Here is a 23,964-nt window from a genome sequence, read left to right as displayed (position 1 = left end):
ACAAAACCAGAAATTTTGACCTTGTCTGAAGATCAGAAATGTGCTGTAGACCTGGTTTGACATTAATGAGCTGAGAGCAGAAGAAGGGCCTCTCTGGAGGTCCCTGCCCTCAATTTATCCATTTTCTCCCTGTTAAAATCATGGCACTCCCTGGGGATGGCAGCTCCAAAGCCCTTTTAATTTTGTCATTTGAATGAAGTGTTTGATCTGAGAATTATTATTATTTATTATTTAATATTTGAAGGCTGATAATGCCTTTGACACTCAGACAGAGCTTATGAGCAAGACAAGTCGCCATCCTAAGGCTTGAGGGCCACAATTCAAGCTTCCAGTTAGTCACAGGACATCAGAATGCTGTTCCTAATGAAACACGATGTGACGCATATGTGGTATGAGTCATTATAATGTTAACTACAGTTACTTCAAGCCCAGACATCGCCAGAATCGCTTTCCTCCCTGAAGATGATTCATGTGCCTCATGTGTGATAGTTCAGCCATTTTTTTGCTTATTCAAGTGACTTTCAATACTTTTTAAGGGGTTGGGGGGCAAAGCCCTTCTGTTCCTCTTTGCTGAGTTGAATTTCCTTAATGTGTTCACAGTCAGTTTCCCAGAGGTTTGGTACCAGGAAGGAGGAAAAAAAGAGAAGCCATAAGATCTGAAGGTCTGTGTGCAGGGGGATTGCACTGGAAGGCTGCCCTGTGCAAGGTCCACTTCCCACTCCAGCCATGAAGAGGAGGGTGCCCCATGCAACCAGCTGCCCACAAGTCGAGCACAAGCCCTTAGGAGAGGGCAGAAGGATGCTGAAGGGTCTGGAGGAGGCTGCAGGATCCCAAAGACAGGGATGCAGCCCACAGCTGCCCCTCCTCTGAGTCAGCAAAAGACTGAGCACAAATTGGGAAGGTCCCTGTGGTGTTCACACAGCTGAGCCTTGATATGTTCTTCCTAACCTTGCTATCTGCCTTTCACCCAGGGCTTCAGTCACCTTCATTTCCAGAGACTTTGCCTCCTGAACTGACTCAGGAGGTCCCCAGGGGCTCAGTCTGCCAGCCTCTGAAGAGGATTTATTCAGTTATTAGTCAGTGGGGGACCTGCTATCAAGTAGGTGACGGCCACCTCAGGTAGTAGCTATCTTTGCTGGGGTTGGACTTAAACCCTCTGCAGCCACACCACAGCATAGAGACAGCCTGAGAACCCCCAGATGCTGTGGCTGTCTGTGTCTCCACAGGCACAGGCTGGGACACATCCTTGCTCAATGAGGATTCTTTTTGGGCAGAGCAGGACAACTCTGAAAAACGAGAGAGAATAGAAAAAAAACATAAGTAGGTGAACCTTTAAGGAAGTGAAGCACCACAGTTCAGCCCTTGTGGAAGAACAGAATTGAACCTTGTTGGCTCAAAGCCAGCTGTGGGACACAAGGAGTTCTCTCTCTGTCATGTCCTCTCAAAACATGGCTCAATCCTGCTATTTGCTTCGTGCCCTCCAAGGCCCTAGGGACTAGTGGTTGCAGTCTGTACCAGCCACAGAACCAGCCCTGGTAGCATGAAGGCTGAATCATGTCCATCAGCCATTGACCTCACTTCTCTCCTGATCGGACCTGGGCAAGGTCTGCCAGTCAAGCACATGTCATAGACTTCTATTCTCGAGAAGAGTTATGTCAAAGTGAAGTCTTCAGTATATGACCTAAATTCAACACAATAGGATGCAGAAGTGCACAAATAGGTCTCAAACACTCTGCCCTGTACCAAACACATCTACATTTTTACAGCTAAATCTCACTGAGCTTTTTTTGGTACAGGCTACATCAGAGTACAAATTTGGGGTTTTGCGGCTTTTCCCCCTTGATTTTCTTTGTAACTCAGAGTTTTACCTTCAACAGTTGCAGAATCACAGTGCATCAGGCTGGAAGGACCATTCTGAGTTCATGTATGTATTCACAGGTAGTCCCACCAGCTCAGCATTTTTAAGAGACCGTTATCTTTCATGGACAGATTTACCACAAAGCTTTGGCTGCAGGCGAAAACAGCCAAAGCATATGGAGCAGCTATTCTGAGTTTAGAGCTGCTTTGCTTTTCCAGAGCAATGCAAAACAGCTAGACAGCACACAGGGTTCCCTTTCGTATTCCACTCGTCCTCCAGATGTCCGCTATTTCCCTGAACATACCCCCTACATGATGTGTGTGCACCCGTACACACGACCTCCTTCTCCTTCCTTGCCCCACTTCGCATCCTCGAACATCTCACATTACTCCCCTGCTCTCCCAGCCTACACCTCAGCTGGCTCGGGTCCAGGAGCATCATCTCTGCCAGTGACATTTGGAATTCATGGATGTCTCTTGCCCTCATAAGGACTTGCCCTTTTCCATAATGACCTCCATGTGCTGTCATGGCAAGCAACTGTCCAGGAGGATGGGAGTTTCTTACACTGCAGGGAGCTGGAGATGTTGCTGCATACTTTAGGCATCCAACAAGACTTCATAGTTGAGGAAAAGGTCACACTGAATGTCTACCCACAGCATGTCAATTGGAAGCCTAATTACTGCAGAATTCAGGTGCTCAGAACAGCTTTCCAAAAGTACCTCCTTCCCCCATCCATCGTGTGCCAAAGAAAAGTGCCCGGCAACTGAATACTGCTCCAGCACCACTGACAAGGGGGAGAAGGGCCTCTCTTTGACATGGCCACACAAGACACTGTGGGGGCCATGGGTGATGGGGAGCAAGGGAGGGATAGGAAGGGATTCCCTGTGGATTTTACTGCACTGGAGAGTTTTAGTTTTCATCCTCTTCAGAAGCTGATGTTTACTAAGAAGGAAGAAAATTACACAAATGCCAGAAGGATGCTATTCAAATATATTGCAGATGCAGGCTTCTCAGGAGCTTTAGCTACACAGGAAGTTGGAGTAATATGTGTTATCAGGTGCCTATCATATCAAATCAGACAAAATCTGATGCTGGGTGCTAAGTTTCGTAAGGGACCTGCAAATTATGCTTTTCTTACTGCTGCCTCCTAAATGGCCAGATTTCCTTATAAACACTTCAAAACTTCATTCTGTGCTCCAGGGCTTAGTGCTTCACTTTTACAGAAGACTTTTTTTTTCTTTTTAACTGTATTTTTCATGATAAGCCATCTGAATCTCTCTTATAATTGAAAAACCTCAACTTATCCATAACAGCTGAGTCATTACCAACACAGTACTGTAATATTTTTATTATTTTCTGTATCCCTCTATGAAAGCAATCTGGCAGTATGTTGGGTTTTTTTTTCCTCACCACTGTACATTAACCAGATGGTTTTTGCTCTATTGTCCACAGATACACCCACATAGTCTTTTTGCCTTCATGCTTCCAGTTAATTTAGAAATCACTAGTGATTATGAAGCATTGAAGTCGTTCCTTCCAATATGTTTTACCTTCTCCTTGACCATGCTTAATTTCTTCTCCCATCATGCTGCCCAATTAATTAGGTTTGGCTGATCCCTCTGAAGCTTCCCTCTTGTCTCTAGATTTCACTAATCTGATCATTTTTAATAGCTGCAAATATAACTTTAATCTGTTCAGTGCTCCCTCCAGTCATCATAAATAAGTACTTCAAATCACTCCACTTGCCAGCATAAGGTGCACCAAGTGCCTCTGACAAGCAGGTCCTGCCTGATGTTCTCTGGTCCCACTGATGCAGTCACCTGAGCAGCAGTGACCAGTCATCTCAAGTGGGGTTTGCTTCCCTTTCATTGTGTCTCCACTCTCTGCTTCTGTTTCTTTGAGAATGCTCTGCAGCTGATCCCTCACCTTTGCAGAGGCCTTCCAGTTATTGGGTGTTTTAGTAGTGTCTGTCCCTTTCTGGCACGAAATTTTTTATCTCAGCTCTACACTTGTGATTGTTTGGCAGGAGTTCAGGCTTTTAGTCTTGAGTGATCTGGGGTTTTTTTTGGCTGTCAATAAAGTAATGTTACCAAATTTGTCATGGCATATTTATCTGTTGCTATGTCTGTAGTTAAATGAAGCATGTGAAGCTCAGGACGTATTGGCAGGCAGATTTTAATGTTTGAGAGAACATAATCAAAAACAAAACCCCGCCTTCCCACGCCAGGCAGGCCTGAAACACAAGTATAGCCTTTTCCTCCTGTATTTTATGTCTCTGGAACATTTTTTCTAATTATTTTTTGAAGAGGGGCATCATTTGGCTGGTATAACAAGTCCAGTGGGATAGCACATCAGCTAATATTTAATGTAACGAGATCTCATTTCCTTCTGCTGGATGGGTTCTCACCAGACTCTCCCTTGCAGCTGAGAGCAAAGGGCCATTTTGATATCCATTTTCATTTCATTCTTCCCAGTGGATGCATAAATACAACAAGAAGTTTCAGTGGAGGGGGAAGCTCTGTGCATTTTGCTACACTCCCTGTCCCTTTTCCTTTTCTGGGCAGGAAAGTTTCCAACTGGCAGCTTATCCTCAGTGCCCCAGAGGTGTTTTATCTCTGACTGACTCTTCTAGGTCATACAGCCTTTTGCCTCATGTCACCTTCCAGGTACACTGCCTGTCTCTAATCTGGACTGAATGGCTGTGGTTATAAAAGCAAAGCCCCAAACCATATTGCTTAGGCTCGTTTTCACCATACCTCGATAAGCACTAGCATGTACATGCATGCATACAATCTATGCATGCATACATTTATCTCCAAGCCACTCGAGGTTGAGAGACCTTGATTTGGGATGCTAATGTTGCCTTATCATTGTTAAAGCAGGAGAAACAGTGCTGCAGCTCTGCTGCTAAGCAGTATATCTGTAAAAGTTGGTGAGGGCTAAATCCCCTGCCCTGACAGACAATCTCAGTGCCTGCACATTAATCCAGAGATATGTGTGGCTCTGGCGAAGGATGGAACAGCTGCCCCAGGCTGACAGGAGCTGGCCAGGACTGTGCAGGGGCAGCTGTGGTGGAGATGACCACAGCTGGTGGTCACCAGTGCTGCCTCTGTGAGCTATTCTCCCTGCTTGCCTGCTTGCCTTCTGCTTGGCACCTTGGCCTGGGGTAAACCTAAGGCAGCTCTCTGGACCTTGGCAAGCCATGTATGAAGATGCTTCATCCAGCAACTGAGTTTTTCTTTCAGGCTCCCCCATGACACAGAGAGAAGGGTTTTGAGCCCATGTCTTGCTTCCCTTCACCTCAACAGCCCCTCCAAGAGGCTGTCCATGTGGAATATGGCCTCTCTGTTTGCCTTTAACTACCACATGTTGGCTGGACAGGGCTTTATGGGATCTCATAACTGAGGCAAAAAACAGACCGGGAAGCAAGCAGCCAGTGGTGACCACGTTCCCATGAGCTCCCAGGGATGTGAGCAGGACCCTTATGGGGACTTTCACTAGGGGAAGGTGGTTGCCACCAAACCTCTTTTTTCCCACCCATGCAACAGCAAGTCCCACTGCCTCCTCTGTTTCCTTACAGGGCTGCAGCTCCCCCCCACATCCACACAACATCCTGAGTTGTGCATGGTCAGGAATTTGCTTCACACTCACTGGGACTTTGGCTAAGTTGGAGTCATCAGAGCTGGAGGAACCACTACTAGTCATCTGCTCTGTCCCTCTGTCCCAAGTCACATGCTGAGGCCGCTTCCAAAGTATGCATATGATATGGACTGACAGATCTCAGATGGGTAGAGTTGCCAAACCTCCTTTGCTGCATCCCAAGCCCTTTCCTGTCTGTCCCACTGCCTAGGGACATGGGGGCAGACTATTCCCTTCTTAGACTCCCCCCAAACTCTGTTGGCTGTGTCTGGCCAACAGGGACATGTTTTCCCTGAGGATTGCTCTGTTCATAGCAGCAGCTCTGTGGTCTGGCTGATATGCTGGAAGACAGCTTCCCTGCTGAGGCCCCCAGCCTGGGGCTGGCATTCTGGGCTCAAATCCTTCCCAGGCCTGTTGGGGGATGTGGGACACAGATTGCCCTCAGGGAGGGAAAGTTGGCCACCTGTCACTGCTTCTCTGAGGAACACAGGCATTTCAGTAATGTCATTAGCCCAGGTAATCCAGCCCCTTAAGCTCTGCAGAAGGATCTGTGCTGCTACTGGAAAGATGTGCAGCTATCTGAGAACTGAAGCACAAGGAAGGCTGCCCTAGCCTTCCCTAGCCAGAGCCTCCAGCTCCTCTGGGAATGGGACCTTGAGACCCAACTGCCCTGGTACATAGTCCATCAGCTGTCAGTTCAGCACCTGGAAGAAGTTGGGAGGTGTTAGAAACAAGCCTGGACCTTCAGAAAGGCACACTGTGCTGAGAAGCCACAGTGTGGTCCCAAGGGAGCCCCAGTGTGGGCTGCAAAGGGTGACTGTTGGGTAATATGGATGGTGGACATGGGTGGCTCTGGGTCTGGTGGTCATGGTCTGCTCCTGGCAAAGCAGCACCGGGGATGGGTGAAGGCAGGCAGCTCTCTGCCCACCCTTAAGCAGGTCGCCCTTGGCTGGACCAGGCTTCAGCTGCGTGTGTATCTGCGAACAATCGTTTCGGTGCTGGGTACTCCTGAGGTAGGGGGAGCCGCTGGGGGGGCACCTAAGGAGTTTAGGAATAGCAGGGCATCAGTGCAGGGCTGAGGGAGCGGCCGGATGGTGAGGAAGCAGCACGGGTTACCCGGGACATAACCTGGGCGGGGGGGGGGGGGGGGGAGCGAGCACCGGAAGAATGGGGTGTTGACTCTTGCTGTGCTGGTGCAAATCCGGATTAACTCCACTCACTGGAGCGATGCCCAGATGTACGTGAGGCAAATCAACCCTTCACCCTCGTCCTTAAGGATCAGGGCAGAAAAATACCTGTCTGAGCCAGCAAACGAGCTGGCTGTCCCTGGGGTGCAGCCCCCAGGTCGGGCTGCCTGACCCCTCAGCGCCGGCTCGGGCAGCGAGAAACCTCCTTTATCCTTTTCCTTTAAACTCTGCTCGCTGGCACTGGGTCTTTCCCTTGCTGGGGGAGTGGGAAGGGCTGTGCCCTGGGAAATGCAGCGAGCATAAGAGAAAGCAGAGAGTTTCTGCCGTGCCACATGAAGCAGCAGGAGAAGCAGTCACGTCGGGAGCAGCGGCACGGCTCCAGGTAGCCAGCCCTCGAGCCGCCGATCGCACCAGCGGTCGAGCGCGGCTCTGCGGGCGCGGAGGGGAAGCGCGGTCCGGCCGCAGCCCGAGCGCGGCGCCGCTCGCCGCCGGCACCCGCTCGGTGCCTCCGCGCTGCCGCACCCCGGCACTGGCCGGGGCTCCGCCGCTCCCGCCGCACCCCCGGCCGCGGCCGGGCCGCCGCAGGGCCGCCGGGCGCCCACCCGGCCACAGGCCGCGGCGGGGCCGCCGAGCCGCTGCCGGCCGCCGTGATGCCAGCCGCCGCCGCTCCACTTCTGCCGCCCGTGCTCCAACTTGGCGGGTGAGCCCTTCCTCGACACGCAGGTAAGGACCCGCGCACAGCGCTCGTGTCGGGGCACCCCCGCTGACACCCGGGCGGTCGGCATTCCCAGGGGGTCCGGGAGCTCGTCCCCAGCGGCCCCAGGCTGCTCCAGTGCGATGGCAGCACGTCCCCACGGAAAGGCAGCCCCGCGCCGGGCTCGAGTTGGCCCCAAGAAGGTCGGAAAATATGTTGGGGTGTAAAGATGAAAGGCTGTAACCTGGAAAAACCAGGACAAATTACCTGGTCAGAGGCTCTGCGGTGGGCAAAATGTAAGGATTTCGGCCAAAGTTTTGGAGGCCAGATATGTCAGGGCAACTGCAATGGCACCGTGGATCCAGCCAGCCATCGGGACTCTGTCCCCGGGCGGCAGCTCAGCCGCCGGTTGAAGTTTGGGGGTTGTTTTCCTTCTGATGAGAAGCCTCAGGAGCTGGCGGGAGCCACCCCACTGCTGGCCATCCCTGGGATGCAGCCGGGAAAAGAAACAGTCCAGGGACTTTGGTGGAGAGGGCTATTGCCGGTGCCATGACTTACGCCAATGAAATGACCCTGCTGCTCCCCTGAGCAGCACCATCTCCCTGTAGCCCTGCGGATGACCTCCCAGCTTGTATCTGTGGGGAAAAGCCACTCCTTCAGGAGTTTCAATGAGAAGCACTTTCTGTCTCTACCCAGTGCCTGTTTATAATTCCTTCTCTAAAGCTGCTGCGGGTTTCACAAAAGCCATGCTGCTCTCCCCAAACCCACTTTACTGGGCTGCTTGCTTTTCTTCTGAAAAAGATAAATTCCCTTTTCATGAGCTTGGGATCTGCCACCAGTAAAAACCTTTTTCCCAGGAGGAAAGTAGCACTATATAAATACCAGGGATAACCAGAGGAGTGGGGTCTGAGCCTGCCTGCCAGGTACAAGCAAAAAAAAAGCTTTTGTCTCTGGGGGATAGTTGCTGGTTACTTTGTAGGCTGTCAGGAGAAGGAATTACCCAAGCCAAAATGCAGTGACTGCATTTCTCTGGCAAAAGTTTCTTATGTCATAAAAATGGCTGGCAGAGCTAAAGCTTTGGGGAGCTGAATCCACTTCACTTTGTCTCCCTGAACCACCATCAGAGACAGGTAATAAACACCATTATTAAAGAATGAGTAATTTGCTGCAGTTCGAGCATGGTGAATTTGTACAGCAGATCCCTGCTTTTGCATGATACCTAACCCCTCCCTGCCCTCAGCCCAGTCTGCAGATAGCACCATCACTTGCAGAGAGGTGACCAAGCTCTCAGCAAAAATGTGCCAATTAAAATGCCCCTCTGCCACCTACAAGCTCCCTGGAGCAAGCCTCGAAGGGGCCAATCCTGCCTGGCCCAGGAGCTTGTGGCAGAGCAGTGTGTGGGCCCCTGGCATGGGCATGGGCACTTCTGGCCCTTTTGGTTTGTCTGCCTCCTTCACAGCCCCTCTGCATGTGTTGTGATGTATTCACACCTTCCCCAGAGCATCTTCAGCAAGTATCCCGAAGATCTGCCCTTCCTGTCCTCCTTTTTTCTGCCTAATTTCTAAAGCCCTGTACCTGAGCCCAGGGCTGGCAGGTAACACTCACAGGAGCTGCAGCTCTACTGCTGCTTTCAGGGCAGTAATTTCAGGCAAGGTCTTCAGCCAGTATTTCTCTATTTGTAAGATTAGGGATGGGCAAATGATTGACTTTTCTGAGTGAAGGGCCAAGCCACATCATTAGAGAGGGGAAAAAACATTCATTATAGGTTTCCTCCAAATTGTCTTTCTGTTGCTATTTCTCTGACAAGTGAAAAAGGCAGCAAAGCACACCAAATGCTTTGCTCAGCCTGGAAGGGAAGGCTACAATGATCCACAGTGTTTTCGTGGTGCATGACTTAAACCAGCTTCCTTTCGGAGTGAAACACTGCAGGTATCTTTTGAAAACTGGAGTTGTCTCCAGACTATATGACTGGAAACTCAACAGTTGGTATGAAAGATTGGCCCAAGGCACATGTGCACCAACTTGGAGATTTTATGCCACATGCAATAGCCACACTGGTGCTGCCTTAAGCTGGGCAGAGATTTCTCTGCAAATCCTTCCATCTCTCCAGAACCTCCAGAGGAGGGCGAGAGGGTGTTGCTGGGGCTTGTCCCCACACAGCAGGGACGTGCTGGGAGGGAAACACCATGATCAGGTTGCCCTCACTTAGCCCACGTAAGACCAACAATGCAGCTCACCCAGAGCAGAGCTGCCTCTTTCACACTATGACTCTGTATGGGTGCAAGCAGCAGCCTGAGTCCTGTCCCAGGGAGGTGGTGACATGGGCTGGGAAGAGAAATGGGCCAGGAAGAAAGGGAAAGCATCTATACAGCTATTGGAGTAGCTCAGAGGTCCCCTCAGCAAGGCAACTTAACAATGTTATGGAAAAGGAGATGTGACATTGTTTTGCAACATCTCTTTCCACACTATATAGAAGAAAATTTAGCCCTGCATGATTCTGGGCTCTGGTACTGCAGGATGAACAAGGGTTGTGGGATGGCTGAGGGCAGCTGCGGCCTTTCCTCTCACCATATTCCTGACAACCGAATAAATCAGTGTGAACTGCCCCTCCTCAAACACAAAGGGCACATCTTCACTTGAGTATTCTTTGGTAATAACAAATATGAAAGAGGCTCTAAACATTTGGTTTGGATTGCACCTTTTGACCTGAGTAATAATTTAACTCCTCAGAAGTTTGTCTGAGTCTGCAGATGTTGGCCAGATGGGAAGACAGCAATTCACTTATTTTCTGGACCAGGAGATCAGCTTACTGCTGATAAATACACACTGTGTTTGGAAACTTAGGGTTTGAAAAATAAGCTGCAAAGGTGTCATCTCCACAGCATAAGTTCATTTTTAAAGAGAGAGCAGATCATTGGCAAATGAATTAAACATCTGAACTACAGAGGAGCCTTGTGAATCCCCTGGAGAATCAGAATGCAGTAAGCAAGGTGGAAATAGCCCTGAGTTTAAGGCAGGCAGACGTGGATAAAACAAACAGGGCAGTGGGGAAAGGAGGCTGCCGGCATGTGCTAGCCCTCAGGGTGATAATGAATCATTTGAGTATGGGTATGTTTTAAACAGAGACAAATGAGCAGTCCTTAACAGACGTTTTGCATTGCCAGCTTCGATTGACAGGAGGGGGATTTTCAAGAAGATGTGAGGATGAAGTTTGGTGCTGCAGCTAAGCCGCTCTATCAGCAAGCTGCAGCTGTGAAGGGGAGGACATCTCTGTGTCGTCCCCCCCCCCCCCCCCCCGACACCTTTTGCCAACCAAGCGCTACATCCCTGTCCCCATTTTGGTCTCAGATGGTGCAGGTCTCTCACCTGGAAGAAAGCCAGGTCCTATCTGCCTGACCACTTCTGTGCTGGGTGACAGGACATGGCAAGGAGAGCATCCCTGGAGTGCAGACCCCAGGCATGGCCCTGGGGCAGGCTGGGCTGGAGAGCTGAGGGGAGCAGGGATGGTCCTGGAGAGGAGCACGCGGCACAGGTCTGCGCCAGAGCAGAGTATCACTGCTTTCAAAGTGGTCTGTGGGAATGAAGCAGTGGGGAGGATGGATGCAGGGTCCCATGGTAGCAGCAGCCATAAATGCCCTGCAGGACTTGACAGGCAGAAGAAGAGCCTTGAAGTGGAGATGATGGGACTGCAGCAAAGGGTATGGGTGAAAATGCCTCATGGGAGAAGAGCATGGAACCATTTAGGATAACCACTGTGTTCAGTTCAATACTGGATATAAATAGTGATGGAGAAAACCTGATGTGAAATTGAGGTGATGTGAATGTGAATTAGCACAGGAAAATCAGCCACGAGCAAAATTACTATCCGTCAGCAAGAGCTTCTGTGCGTCTTTCAGCAGCAGAGAGAATGTCCTGGTAATAAACACATCTCGAGGGACCTCTGTGAGCACTCCAGTGGGATGCTTGGTGTCCCTTTGGGCACCCCAAGCAGGGAGCCTGCTCTTAGGTGAGGGATGGGGTTGCCTCTATGCTGGAAGCATTGCAGCCCAGGTGTCAGTTAGTTTGGCTCTCAGTAGCTCTACATGCATGGATGTTTCTAAGTAGGCTTTTTACACTGAGGGTGCCAATGCCCCTCTCTCCAGACAGCAGCCCTGGGGTACTTCCTTAGGGTGGTCCTGAGCTGAGGAAGAGGAGGTTGAAGCCCAGACCCAGTCTGAGCTCATGTTTCTCCAGGACAGTGATTTAGATGCTGTATCAGGCAGGGGAATTCACTCTCCCCTGGCCCCAGGCTGGTGCTGTCTGGCTGACATGAGCCATCAGAGCCCAACAGCCTCCCATGGCTGATGCCTCAAAGCCTGGAGATGCTGAGTGACAGTCCCACCAGCTTCTACATCCAGAAGTCATCACCCCAACCTCCACTGCCTCCTGGCAACCCTGCTGGGTCCCCAAACAGAAAAGTGAAAAAGCCCCTGGTGAGAGCTATCCATCAGTTTTGTTTGGCACCTTTAAAGCCCCTCATTGGGGCTTGTTCAGGGCACTGCAGGGCTGCAAGTTGTTTAGGTGCAGAGCCAGCAGGAGTGCCCTGAGGCTGAGAGGACTAGCCCAGTGTGGCTGTTGGCACCTCCATAACTTGTCCATCCCTGATCCTGCCCTGGTCCATTTCCACAGTACAACACTGCTGGCCAGGTCACTCTCTCTGCTTTGCCTCAACTGGGCACCCCATGGCCACCCCACTGCTCTCCAGCTCCGGGGCAGCCCCCAGGAGCAGCCCGGCTGCGCTGCCCCCCCTCCTCTTTGATCTTACACACCCAGGACAGCCTGCGGAAACTTCTGACAGCCACCTTATTTACTTGTTTGTGTCTCCAGCTAAAAAAAAGGATGCCGAGAGAGACCAAACCTGCTAATTATACACCTAGCCACCCACACCACCATGTGCTTTATTTCCATTACCATCGATGCCGCCTCCCCCTCTCGACAGCTCGATGTGCCCTTCCCCGATCTCCCTTTCCTGAGGGGCAAGGCGAGGTGCATCCCGGAGGGGTGCATTCCAGCGGGGTACGGCTCCCGGCCGCACCCAGGCCAGCGAGCTCCGACCCCGGGCCGGCGCTGTGCTCCCACTGTAAAGGCCATCGCCGGCCACGCGGTGTTGTGGGGCCGCAGCCGCCCCCCGCGGTTCGGACGCAGAGGCGCCGGGCCCAGGCTGTGCCCGCAGGGCCGTCCCTCGCGGCGCTGTGGGCGCTGGGGGCGGCGGGCGGGTCGGGACGGCCGCGGCCCGGGGCGGTGCGGGCGGTGCGGGGCCGGCGGTGCGCGGAGCGCCGGGGACACCTGGCGGCCGCCTGGCGAGCGCCGGCCGCGGCCGGAGCGGGGGAGCGGCGGAGCGGCGGGGGCCCGGCCGGGGATGGGGGACACGGCAGCCAGGAGCAGCTTGTGTGCAGGCATTCCCGGTGTGAGGCTTGAATGCTGCGGTTGTTTGGAGACGATGGAGTTCCCACTGCTCCCCTGTTGATGGGATGTTCACGGGCAGCATGTCCAACTTGCTGGAGCTGGAGACAGGGCAGTGGGGGAGCCCCAGCCCTCCGAACCCCTGGCGCGGCTCCTTCAGAAGCAGCCCGGCTCTCACCTGCTAGCCCCGGGGATGGATTTGCTGTTTCTTACCATTAGGAGCAACGCCTTAGCTCTGAGCACAGCTGGGTCGGAACGCTGCTGCAGAGAAACGTTTTTATCAGGGACAATAAAGACTCGATTTCCACCTGGAAATTGCCCAATTTGACTTGTGAACCTTGAAAAGCAGCCTATCGCATCCCAATCCTCAGAGCAATTTAGTCTCTGTTGGAGCTAGGAGCCCATTGCCGAGGCACTGGCTTTCCACCTGTCAGGAGATCAAAACAAGCATTTTATTCACTCCTTTCCAGCTCTATCAAATGGGCTGCATCAAAGTTGTGAATCAGGTGCTCCACATCACAAATGCGTCAGCTATCCTTCCTCTAATCCATGTCCACAGGCTCTGTGTCACCTTCTTCTTTCTCTCTTGGTCCTCACCAATTCTTTCCCCTCCAGCAGCTTCATAGTCCTTTTCTTCTTCATCTTGGTTGCCAGGGTCCAGCTCTCTGCCTGGCGCAGATGTCACTTTGCTTCTTGCTCACCATTTCCCCTCCCAGTGCTATACCTAATGTGCTCTTTTGCTTCTCTGTGTACCACCTCTGCTAGCCTCATTGAGGCCTGTCATGTCCCACCACCCTCCTCTCCTGTCCCACACTGAGAGCTACCTCATTCACACAACCCCTCTGCCCTTTGCAACCCCCCGGCCACCTCATCTGATGCTCCTGCCACAACAACCTGTCCCAGGACTGGTGAAGGCTTTGTTATACCCCAGGGATGAACAGTCCCTCACTGCACGCCAGTGCTGTACCCAAGGCAGGAGCAGCAATATAGAGACAGGCTTGAGTGTTGCCAGAACAAAACTGCTTTCTGCAATCATGTCTGCAGGGCTGATGAAAGCAATTCCTTCTCCTGTTGAGCTGTGTTTCACCCTGTGGGGCTCAGGGCTGGGACATGTCAGGTATCCATGCTTCTGTGTGGGCTCCTGGGACTGAGAGAGGACTTGGTCTGCCCCTGCCAGACACAATGTCCATGAGCCTTCAATGCCTTTCCTTCATCCTCCTTCATCCATTACCTTTCCAAAATGACAACTTCCCTCCTTGCAATGCTCTGCCTTTGCTTCTCAGCAGCCTTTGCAAGCTGGTTTTCTCTTGAGCAGAATCGCAAGCTTGGATGTCCAGAGGCAGAGGTACTGTCTCCTGGCAGGACTTGGGCCTCTGGTTAGAAGCCCTAAAAGCACCTCCTGAGAGCTTCTAGGAAGGCCTGGACTCTGGGAAGGGTGCTTGACATATCTCATATGCTTTCCTGCTCCATCAGGTGCAAGCCCCCCTCTGTCCCAGGGATATGGCAGCTGTACCTGGCTGTGATACTGCGTCACATCAGCTGTATCAGGAACAGGCATTCACATTGTCCCCTGCCCTCAGATCAGCCAGGGCATGGCAGTGCAGGAGGGCACCACTCCCCGAGAGCACCAACTTCCCCAGGTGCTATCCTGAAGGGGAAAGCCATTGGTCGGGGTGGGCTAACCTCACTCAGGAGTCTGGGGACATGCATCTCAGCCGCAACCTGCTAATGAGCCCAGGAAGCAAGGCAGAGTGTTTGCCTGACAGGGCAATTAAATGATGATTGATTCCTGGAACAGCTACTTAATTCATCATTAACGAGTTTATCATAGCTGGCATCTGTGCCAAGGGTCCCTCTAAGAACTGCCTCAGGGGATGTGGTGTGGAGGTGAGATCTGTGAAACATAATGCTATATTTGCTACCTCTTTATTTTCATGCCTTATTTTGGCTCCTTTTACCCAGTACTCGCCTTGAGAAGCTGAGTACACAACACAGCTGTGCATTTCTCACTCTGTTGGGGACCACTGCAACCAGGCTGGGGAGCATGGAGGTCCCTGCCCAGCCAGCTGTTTACAGGAGCAGCCATGCAGAGGGGGAGAAATTCAGTAGGGAGCCCGCAGCTGTCAGTCGTCAGTAGAGCTGCAGCAATGGTTTGGTTTGACAAGGGCACTGAAGTCTGCCTCTTCCCAGGTGTGCCCTCCCCTGGGCTCCCATTGTGCATGTATGCTTGTATGTGTGCACCCTCCCTGTGCACTTAGCAGCATCTCACCACCATTACCTGCTGCCAGTCCTGCCCAGACAAGCCCCATGTGGCTGATGGATATGCACGCTATCCAGGGTTGCTGATAATGAGGTGAGAGAATGGCCACTCTTTGCCAATTTTGTCTTTTATGGCTTCCTTGCTTTCATCTGCTGACTTCATTCCTTTCCTTTCCCCAAGCTCGGTTATTAACAAGCTGTCTTTATTACCAGGCTTACTTTATTACCAGGCTTACTTTATTAAGTCCCTGTGCAGCTAAATTCACTGTAGGATCCAAATAACCCAAAAGGGGTTTGGGGACAACTGCAGGGCTGGTGTAGCTCTTTCATTCCCTGTGTGTGTGCATGCAGGGCTGGTCCTTGCCCTCTCTGCCACTCCCTCTCTAATGTTATCTCTAGGGGTCTGATGGCCCTAGTCTATACCTGCGAATCCAGATCATTTGGTGCACGGTCTCTATGCAATGTGCTAATCTTGGTGACTAAGGAGTGGGATGGAACTATAATCCCTCTGACACTGGGACTCTTCACATCAGCTATTGGAGAAGAAGGTTTCAGCCTGGCTGCTTTCCAGCAGGGACACACTACAGCACACTGCTATAGGCATTTGTGATGCTGGCCCTCAGTGTCCCCTCTCCACTGCTGACAAATGCCAGGTCTGGGCACCAGAGTGCACTTAGTGGTCCTTTTGCCTATTTATCAGAAGCATGGTGAGATCTTCTGTATTTTCCCCTCATCTTTGCAGTTCTGTTATTGCCCTATCCTGCTCCGAGGGAGAGGATCGGCCCCAGCTCCCAAGAGTGGAAGGCAGCAAGGAAAAGAGAGTTTAATACAGGTAAATCTTTTAGAATCCCAGAGGGTACAAGACTAGCATGGACTAAATCCCTTTAGCTGTAGCCCTGCCCCGTCCATGCTTTGTGCAGCAGCTCTAAGATCCTGGCCCTGCTCTAAGGACAGCCCTCAAAAGGCAGTTTGAGGAATCAAAGAGGTTTGGGCTCTCCCTCCTCCCCTGGGACAAAGCCTTCAGCCCTGCCCAGCCCACATTCACAGAAACTTCCCCATGCTTCAGCAGTATTTTCCCGTGGTTTCTTTTCCTACCCACACTATTGCTCTTCTAAGGAATGTTCACCCTGCGTTGTTCACTACCTGCAAACCCTCCCTGCCTCTTCCCCACAGCCCAGGTCAGTGAGCCGTCTCCCAGCTCAAAGTCAGCTGAGTACATGTCCAGCAGCAGTCCAGCTGCATGGGTGCACTCATCCTCCACTGGTTCTCTGGCACCTCCCAAGCTGCCTTTTCGGTTTCCAATTCCTCCCAGCTCCTTTCCCTTCTTTCTCCCCCACGCGCTGTTTCCCAGCACTAGCTGCTGTGAACGTGTGGCTTTCCCACACAGCTCTCCCCTTTCTCTAACCTGCTGCAGAAGACCCAAAGCAAGAAGCACAGCAACTTCCACACAGGCAGCACCCACTGCCCGGTGGCCAGCAGCCTGCCTGCAGTCCATATGCTGGTGTTTCTCAGCACATTTGGAGCCAGCTCCCTTCAGCAGCTCGCAGCAAGATCCCATTCCTCCCTACCCTAGCCTGCTGTCAGAAGCATTTCTTGAGATGAGGCATGGATGCTGTACCAAAACTGTCAACTTTCTCTTACTAGTGCTGGGCTTCTTCTTCTGCTTGGGCTGCTGCTCTCAAACAACACTCAGTGATTGATCTCTTCTTACTGTTTTATTCAAAAGAAAGATATTTTATTAGAAACCTAATTTGCATGTTAAGGTAGGCGAAGAAGAGGATTGTGGTTTCCTTGCCTGAAAACGGGGATGAAGCTTTGAGCTTCTCTGGGTCTGCGTAGAAATAAAACCACCTTTGATACAAATATGCATCTCTCTTAAATATTTTCAAAACACTTAACAGCCATCTGCTGCACAAGCCATTACAGGCTTTATTAGTAAGGTGGGAGACTGCAGAAGGCAGAGAATGGTTTTGGGGAGGGAGAAGTGGAGGGCATTCACCAAAACACACAGTTTTAGCAGAACAGCTCCATTTTCCATTACAGCTTTCTAAAATGTGATGACCACTGCCAGAACAAAGCCCGTGGACAGGTCCATTTAAAACCATGTATGGCCCCCAAACCTGCATGGCATGGCAGAGTTTGGCCAAGGGACCACTTGAGCTTTTCACTCTCTGGGATCTTCAACTCCAACTTCTTTACTTTTATTTCCTCCTTGAGGACAGATTTAAAGCCAAGGTGATGTGCTGTCTGTCAGAAAGCCTAGTGCACCTTGGGGAATCCTATAGCAGGAGGAAGTGTGCCTCTGCTACACAGCATCCTGCAGAGGACTCAGTGACTGAGATCTCTAAGAAGGACAGGAACATTTGGGGTTGCAAGGCAATAAGGTGGCATGGTCTCTAGGAGCTGGGAAAGTGCTAGAGAGAGACCATAAAGTGCAGGGCTCGGGTACTGAAGAGCACAAAGTAATTGTTTCTCTCTCCTGGGGAACACTGATATTTCACTGCACGTTTTCTTTGTGCCAAGGTGGGTTGGGAAGCCAAAATAGCAAATGCTTCTCTGAAGAAAAGGGGTGGAAATATTTAATCTCAGAAATTTTCATGGGCAAAAAAAAAAAGCAGCACAAGGTTTCGACACTCTGAAATGGAGGAAGGGAGAGGGAGGTGAATTTCCCCAAGGAATAAACCCATGTTGACATTTGTAGCTGAGGATCCTGTTTGGACTCAGAATTTTCTGAAGCTGGTGGCCCAGAGCCAAGGCTGTACCACTGCTGTGGTACCCAAGGGTGGAGCTGCTTTGATGTGATGGATCATTTACTTAGAATGTCATCATTTCAAAGTGGACCAAGCCCCCTGGGATCTCCCCTTTAATCTCACATCTCTTCGTTCATCCTCATGGCTGGCTGAGCATCTGACACTCCCACCCAAGCCTAAACACCACCTCCATGTCCTCACAGCAGCCCCCTGTCTTCCCTTGGTGGCTCACTGCTCTTGCCCCAGCTGCAGCTCAACCTTGGAGGAGCCCTAGAGAACCTCCCATCTACCTGCAAGTCAATTAGGTGTATGTGTAATCTCCAGAGGGCTGTAATTCACTGTGCAACCCTCTGCTTTGGGAAGTCAGGGAGGCCCCTTGAGTGACTGTCAGTCTCGTAACTACTTCTGTGCTGTCTGTTAGGCAGCACACATTATGAACCATCAGAAAAGATGCAGTAGGTCCTTTCCTGTCAGGCTGCACGTGGCCAACCCAAGATGCATTATAGATACACCAAATCCTCATCTTAATCCAGCCTGAATCAGATCATCTTGTTGCAGGGCTGCATCCTTATCTTAGTACCAGCAGGGGAGAGACGAAGAGATGCTCTGTTTGCTGAGATAGCATTCAAGCTGTGCAGAGGTGTGGAGGACTCTTGTTTTCTCCATTATTGCCAATATTTTCTGTTCCCACTAGCCTCATCTCGACATCGGCTCTGCATGGGTGAGAGGCTTTTCTGCTCCCTTGCCTTGCTGTAATAACAGCCTCTTCCCTTCTACCGCCTCTGCTCCTGCAGGATCTCTTCCCCCCTACCACCAACAGCATGGAGAGTGTGCGTGAGCTGCAAAACCCACTCTTGGCCAAGGCCAACGAACACCTTCGCAGCAGCTATTCTTACCACCAGCATCACAGCCAGGACTACTCCAGTCATCACTGCCAAGGGAAACTGTATTCCTACATCTTCCAAAACGCTGGCAGTGCCAGGACTCACCAGCTGCTGGATGCCAGTTCCCTGCAGCTGGCTGTTGAAGCCTTGTACGGCCCCAGTTTCATCCTTGTGAAGGATGAGACCACTCTCAAGGCCAAGGACAGCAAAACAGAAAGCTGTGAAACCACTTTTACAGAAAGCAAAGAGGCTCCATCCGAAGCTCCTGAAAGGCACGAGGCGCAAGGGTCCTGCCTGGTAGAGAGTGACATCCGCATCCAAACTGTGTCCTATGAGGTGGAGGAAGATGAGCTCCAGGAGTACGAGGTGAGCTTTGCCAGGAGGGATGGCAGTGAACTCCTGTGGTAATTCAGAACATGGGCTCAAATTCTCGGTAATTTATTCTCCCATTTTTACCCAGAGCTTCCCCCACACCCTACCATCTCCTGCCTCATCAGTCTCCCTGTGCACCCAGTATTTCTTCTTTCTCCTTATCATTTCTGCTCCTTTTCCCTCAGTGCTGACCTCAGAAAGAGGTCAGGTTCCCTAAGAGCAGCCCGCCTACAGGCTGCTGGGAGCAAAAGGGAGGTGGGTCTCTGCAGAACCCTTGGGATATGGGGACCCTTTGACAAGGGCAGCCTGCTGCTGCTGTGGCACTTGAGCTGAGGAGAAGCAGCAGTTCTTGCATAACAGCAAAATTCATATGCCTGATGGCAGCAGCTGAGAAAAAGCTTATATATAAAGACAAGATGAATCCTGCAAAGGAAGAATGAGAGCTAACAAAGCAGCCTCATTGCTGTGCTGTGCCCCACCATGGCTTGAGCAATGGTGCCAAGGCTAGGAACATTGTCCAGGACTTTGAGAGGTGGAAGTGGGTCCCCGGAGCCTACTGGAGCTGATGTCTGATGACCCAGCACAGCTCTGCTGCTTTTGGTGTTGGTGATGTGGCCTTTTCAGATGGCATCAGAGGTGTCCCCACCTCTGCATGCCTTCCCCACTGAGACAAATCACTTCTAGGGTGGTCTGAGGCTGGCCAAGTTGTGCCCAAAGGCAGGAGTGTTGACTGCAGCCACTGAGCAATGTACTTACTGGGGGGAGAGGGCATGTTGCCCCTGCAATGGAAGCTCCAATTCAACTGCTTTCCCTCACTTCCTAAATTAGTTTAGCAGGATATTGATCTCCTATTCTCTAATGGGGATAAGGCACTTTGTTTAACTTTGTTTAAGCTGACAAACAGTCAGTTCTGCCAAAGCTGAAGATATTTCAGTTTAAGACTCTCTCTAATGCAGGGAAATCCCAGACCCCCAGCAAGTGAGCTCAGCATTTGCTCTGGCAGGGAGCCAAGAATCCATTCCACTTTTGAATTTGCTGAGCTACGTTGTTCTTCATTAAACCACGCTGAAGAGTCTAAAATATTTTTGAAATTTACTTCTTGAATTTGCTGGTGGGAATCATATGAAAATATGTGATAGGGCCAGGAGAGAGCAGAAGCTGGGAGGTGAGGGGCTGAGATGCAGCCAGTAGTGAGGCACAGGGAGGTGGGCACGTGCTGAATTCATCTTGTTTTTCAGAGCGACTCCTCCAGCGACAGCGAAAGCGAGGATCATTTCCTGATGCTTCCCCCCAGGGACCACCTGGGTTTGGCCCTTTTCTCCATGCTGTGTTGCTTCTGGCCCCTGGGGATTGCTGCTTTCTACTTCTCCCAAGGGGTAAGAGATCTTGTTGCTTGCCTGTGTGTGCTGAGCACTGGAGCAAGGGCCCTGCAAGCCATAGCAGCCACACCTGGAGGGCCCTGCAAGCCACACCGGGAGGTGGCCGGCACCTTTCTGGATCTAAGGCTCATCTCTGTGCCACGGCCATAACTCTGAGGGTTGAGGCAAAGGGTGATGCTGGATGTCTCCACAGATGTTGCGGGGTTGCAAGCTCTCCAGCTCTGGTGTGGGTTACTGGGGGTCAGGCTTTTCCTTTGGGTCTTCTGGGTGTTATTTAGGGAACTGGAGTTGCTCTTGGCCCTTTGCCCAGCTTCTCACTCTGGCATTTTCCCACCTGTCCTCCCACTCTCCAGTAGAGCGGAGGTTCTACACCATGACCCAGATTGAGGCAGCTCATGCCATAGGAACCAGGCTGCTCTGGAAATTGGACACAAAGGAGATCCTGGTGTCCATATCACACTACAGCTCCTCTCTTGTACTTGTTTCTGATGCACATTGGCTAAGCTGTGGGAGCGAGGCTGGAGAGGGAGGTGGCCCTCTGGCTGCACCAGCTCAGAGGAGCTGCTGCCTTCTTGAGGGCTTAGCCTAGAGCCTGGGCTCACTTACTTAGTGTTGACCCAGAATAATGCATGCAGAGCTAGGGGATTTACTCCACATTTGCACAGATGCTTCTGTACAAAGAATAGGTGGGGGGAGGTATTAAGAAGTTAAATCGAGAGAATAGGAACAGAAATGGAAAAGTGTATTATATGAGTGCCTGGCACAGAGATGGTGAGAGGCAGGGGAAGCATTAATTGATTAGGACCCCAAGGAGCAGTTGATTTCACATTTTTCCACATGGTGCAATATAGCACAGTGCACTCTCCATGTGATTACGTACGTGGGGCAATTTATATCTAGCTCCATTTGCTATAACTACGCCTTTTGTTCACTCACTGAGGCAAGGACCATCTCTTTATTCGATGTCTGTGCACAGTGATCTCCATGTGGCAACTTGAATACAAGTAGTAGGTAATACTAAGAGCACTTAGAATGTGCCCCAAGCACTTAGAGAAGCTGGAAGTTGCCATCACAGAGAACCAACACTCACATCTGTCTCCACTGCTGGCTCCATCAGCCCTTCTATAGCAAATAGGCTTCAACCAAAAACCCCACACACAAAAAACCAGGTGGCAGCAGAGCCAGACCAATGGACCACGCTGTCTGGAGCCAACTCCCTGAGACTAGGCAGTACTCAGTACATATCTGTACAGGGTATACTGGTATCTGGTCGGTGCCACACAGCAATCACCCCAAGCACCAACCATTTGCCTGCTCTTACGAGGGTCCAGCCTCCCGCTCACAGCTCTGGCTCAGTGCCCAGATGGGTGCTTTCAGACAAGCAGCTGAAGCTCACGCTTCCCTTGGAGGCAAAATCCACAGGGAAATGTGTGTAGGTGGCACTGCTGTTCTGAGCCCTCCCTGACTGGCAAACACCGTGCTGTCTGTTCCCAGTTGCCATGGGACAGTGACCAGGGAAGGGAGACTGACTCAGTAGTGAAACAATTGCATGGTGAGTAAAAGGCCAGGTTGATACAGCTGTGAGCAACAAGCATTTCTTCTCCTTCCAGACCAGCAAGGCTGTCTCCAAAGGAGATTTCCATCTGGCCAGTTCAGCTTCCCGTCGAGCTCTCTTCCTTGCCGCGCTCTCCATAACCATCGGCACAGGAGTGTACATCGGGGTGGTGGTAGCACTGATTGCTTACCTCTCAAAAGGGGGCCATGTATAGCTGCCACCTGCATGTCACTGCCGTCCCTGGCTGGGGCCTGTACCTGGGATTGAGCTTTCCTGTGGAGCACAGAGCACCAGTGCCTGCAAAGGCTGCTTGCACAGCCAGACCCTGGCATGGATGCGCTATGCAGGTTTTTTCTCCTTTCAGAGAAACAGTAAATCCCTGTTCTCTCCAAGGCTGTAGTGTGCCACCATCCAACAACGGGGAATTGAGAACCAGTCTGGCTGCTGGGACCAGGAGGAGCACATTTGCCTGATGGAAGATGTGCATGCTGCTGCTGGGCTGGTGCCACCACCCCTCATCTGGGGCCACAGCTTCCCTTCTCAGCCCTGTAGATGGGAGAGCCATTGCTGGTGCCCAAGCTTGGCCCACGAAGAGGGCACACAGGGAGGAGAGGGGATATGGGGCCAGAGAATGACCACTGTTTCTTCCAGGAGGCCCGAGTCCTAGTGGGGTCTCCAGACTCCTGTGATGGGGACAGCATTCTCACTTCAGCACCATGGGGTGGCACCTGGCTCCTCAGATGCAGTGAAGTAGGACAGAGCATGAACAAGACCAAAGGGCACGCTATACACATCCCTCTGCTCTACACATCAGATCCCTGATCCACAGGAGAAATCCCAGTTGCTGGCCCATCCCAGAAGCAAGGAGGAAGGCAGGCTGGTGGTTGCACAACATCTCTTCTGTTCCTGGTGCAGGCTGGTAAAGACAGCAATGTTTTCTCCATGTTAATAATGACTGTCATGATGATCCCAAGTCTGAGCCCCCATACAGTTGCCATCTCAGAGTGCTGGGCCCTAAAAAGACTTCTAATTGAAATCTCTACTCAAGAAGTGACCTGGGAGGGGTGAGGGCCTGAAGGATTCTACTCTTGGCACTAGGTCAGGGCCCTGCACACAAAGAAGGATGGAAAGAAAAGGCTGACATCACATGCAGAGTCTGAGGTGGGAGTGCTGTTTGCAAGGGGATGAGATCCAGAGAAGGAAGAGACATGGAGGGAGCCCAAGACACGGGGGGTGACCCCAACACACTCCTTCCCATGCCTTGGAGAGGGATATCTCCATCCTTCCTAAAGCCTCTGCTGACAAGGAAATCCCCAGCATCCCCACATACATCTTCCTTTTGCTTACTTGTATATTGTCAGAGACATGTTAAGTACTTCGGAGGTGGGTATGAAGGCAATGGCTGCCCCAAAAAGGCATTAAGAGGCTATGCCTCACCCCCTACTCCCCAGCATCCACCTTGACCATCCCTCCTCTCCCTGGCCATGGCTCCCCTGTTGCCTCTTTCCCTCATGTGCAGGGGACTGCAGGCAAACTCTGGGCACCCCTCACCCCCTTCCCAAGGTTTCTGGGCAGGCTGCAGCCAGCTTTGCAAGAGGCACAACATGTTCCTCCAGCTGGGTGCCATTCAAATGTACATTTCATACTAAAGAAGCATGTTAATGTCTGCAATTGCTGTTGTACTTGAGCCATAAAAGAGAGAAGCGCATCAGAGACCTGTACAGAAGCTGATCTGAAACTTCCCATTACGTTTTATAACATGGAAGAGCTAATAAAAAAAGCAGGAGAAAAGTCTGTTTATAAGAATGTGGAGCTGGCTAGCAAAGAGGTGAGCTTTGCAGGAGTGCCACGCTTACTTAAACCTGGAGGTGCTTATGCTGTTCCCAAAGGAAGTTATAATCTAGCCAGTGTCTGGGCAACTTGGAGGGAGATGTATTTCAATGTA

General features: G+C 51.4%; 1 protein-coding gene across 2 annotated transcripts; it reads left to right on the top strand.

Moving 5' to 3' along the window:
* Positions 1-6,314: 6,314 nt before the first annotated feature.
* On the top strand, positions 6,315-23,810 carry SYNDIG1L (synapse differentiation inducing 1 like). Of its 2 annotated transcripts, none has more exons than XM_064658732.1 (4): positions 6,315-6,510; positions 18,624-19,079; positions 20,324-20,461; positions 22,075-23,810. In XM_064658732.1, exons 1-4 carry the CDS (start codon positions 6,331-6,333, stop codon positions 22,231-22,233), a joined length of 933 nt encoding a protein of 310 aa, XP_064514802.1. In that variant the 5' UTR covers positions 6,315-6,330; the 3' UTR covers positions 22,234-23,810. The 2 variants fall into 2 exon arrangements, with proteins under 2 accessions (XP_064514802.1, XP_064514801.1); XM_064658731.1 differs by lacking the exon at positions 6,315-6,510 and adding an exon at positions 6,695-7,407.
* Positions 23,811-23,964: the final 154 nt, after the last annotated feature.

Source organism: Pseudopipra pipra, chromosome 6 (genome assembly GCF_036250125.1).
Source record: "Pseudopipra pipra isolate bDixPip1 chromosome 6, bDixPip1.hap1, whole genome shotgun sequence".
Classification (NCBI taxonomy): Eukaryota; Metazoa; Chordata; class Aves; order Passeriformes; family Pipridae; genus Pseudopipra; species Pseudopipra pipra.
Note: the sequence above shows the minus strand (reverse complement) of the source record. Positions and strands in the feature narration are given on the sequence as shown.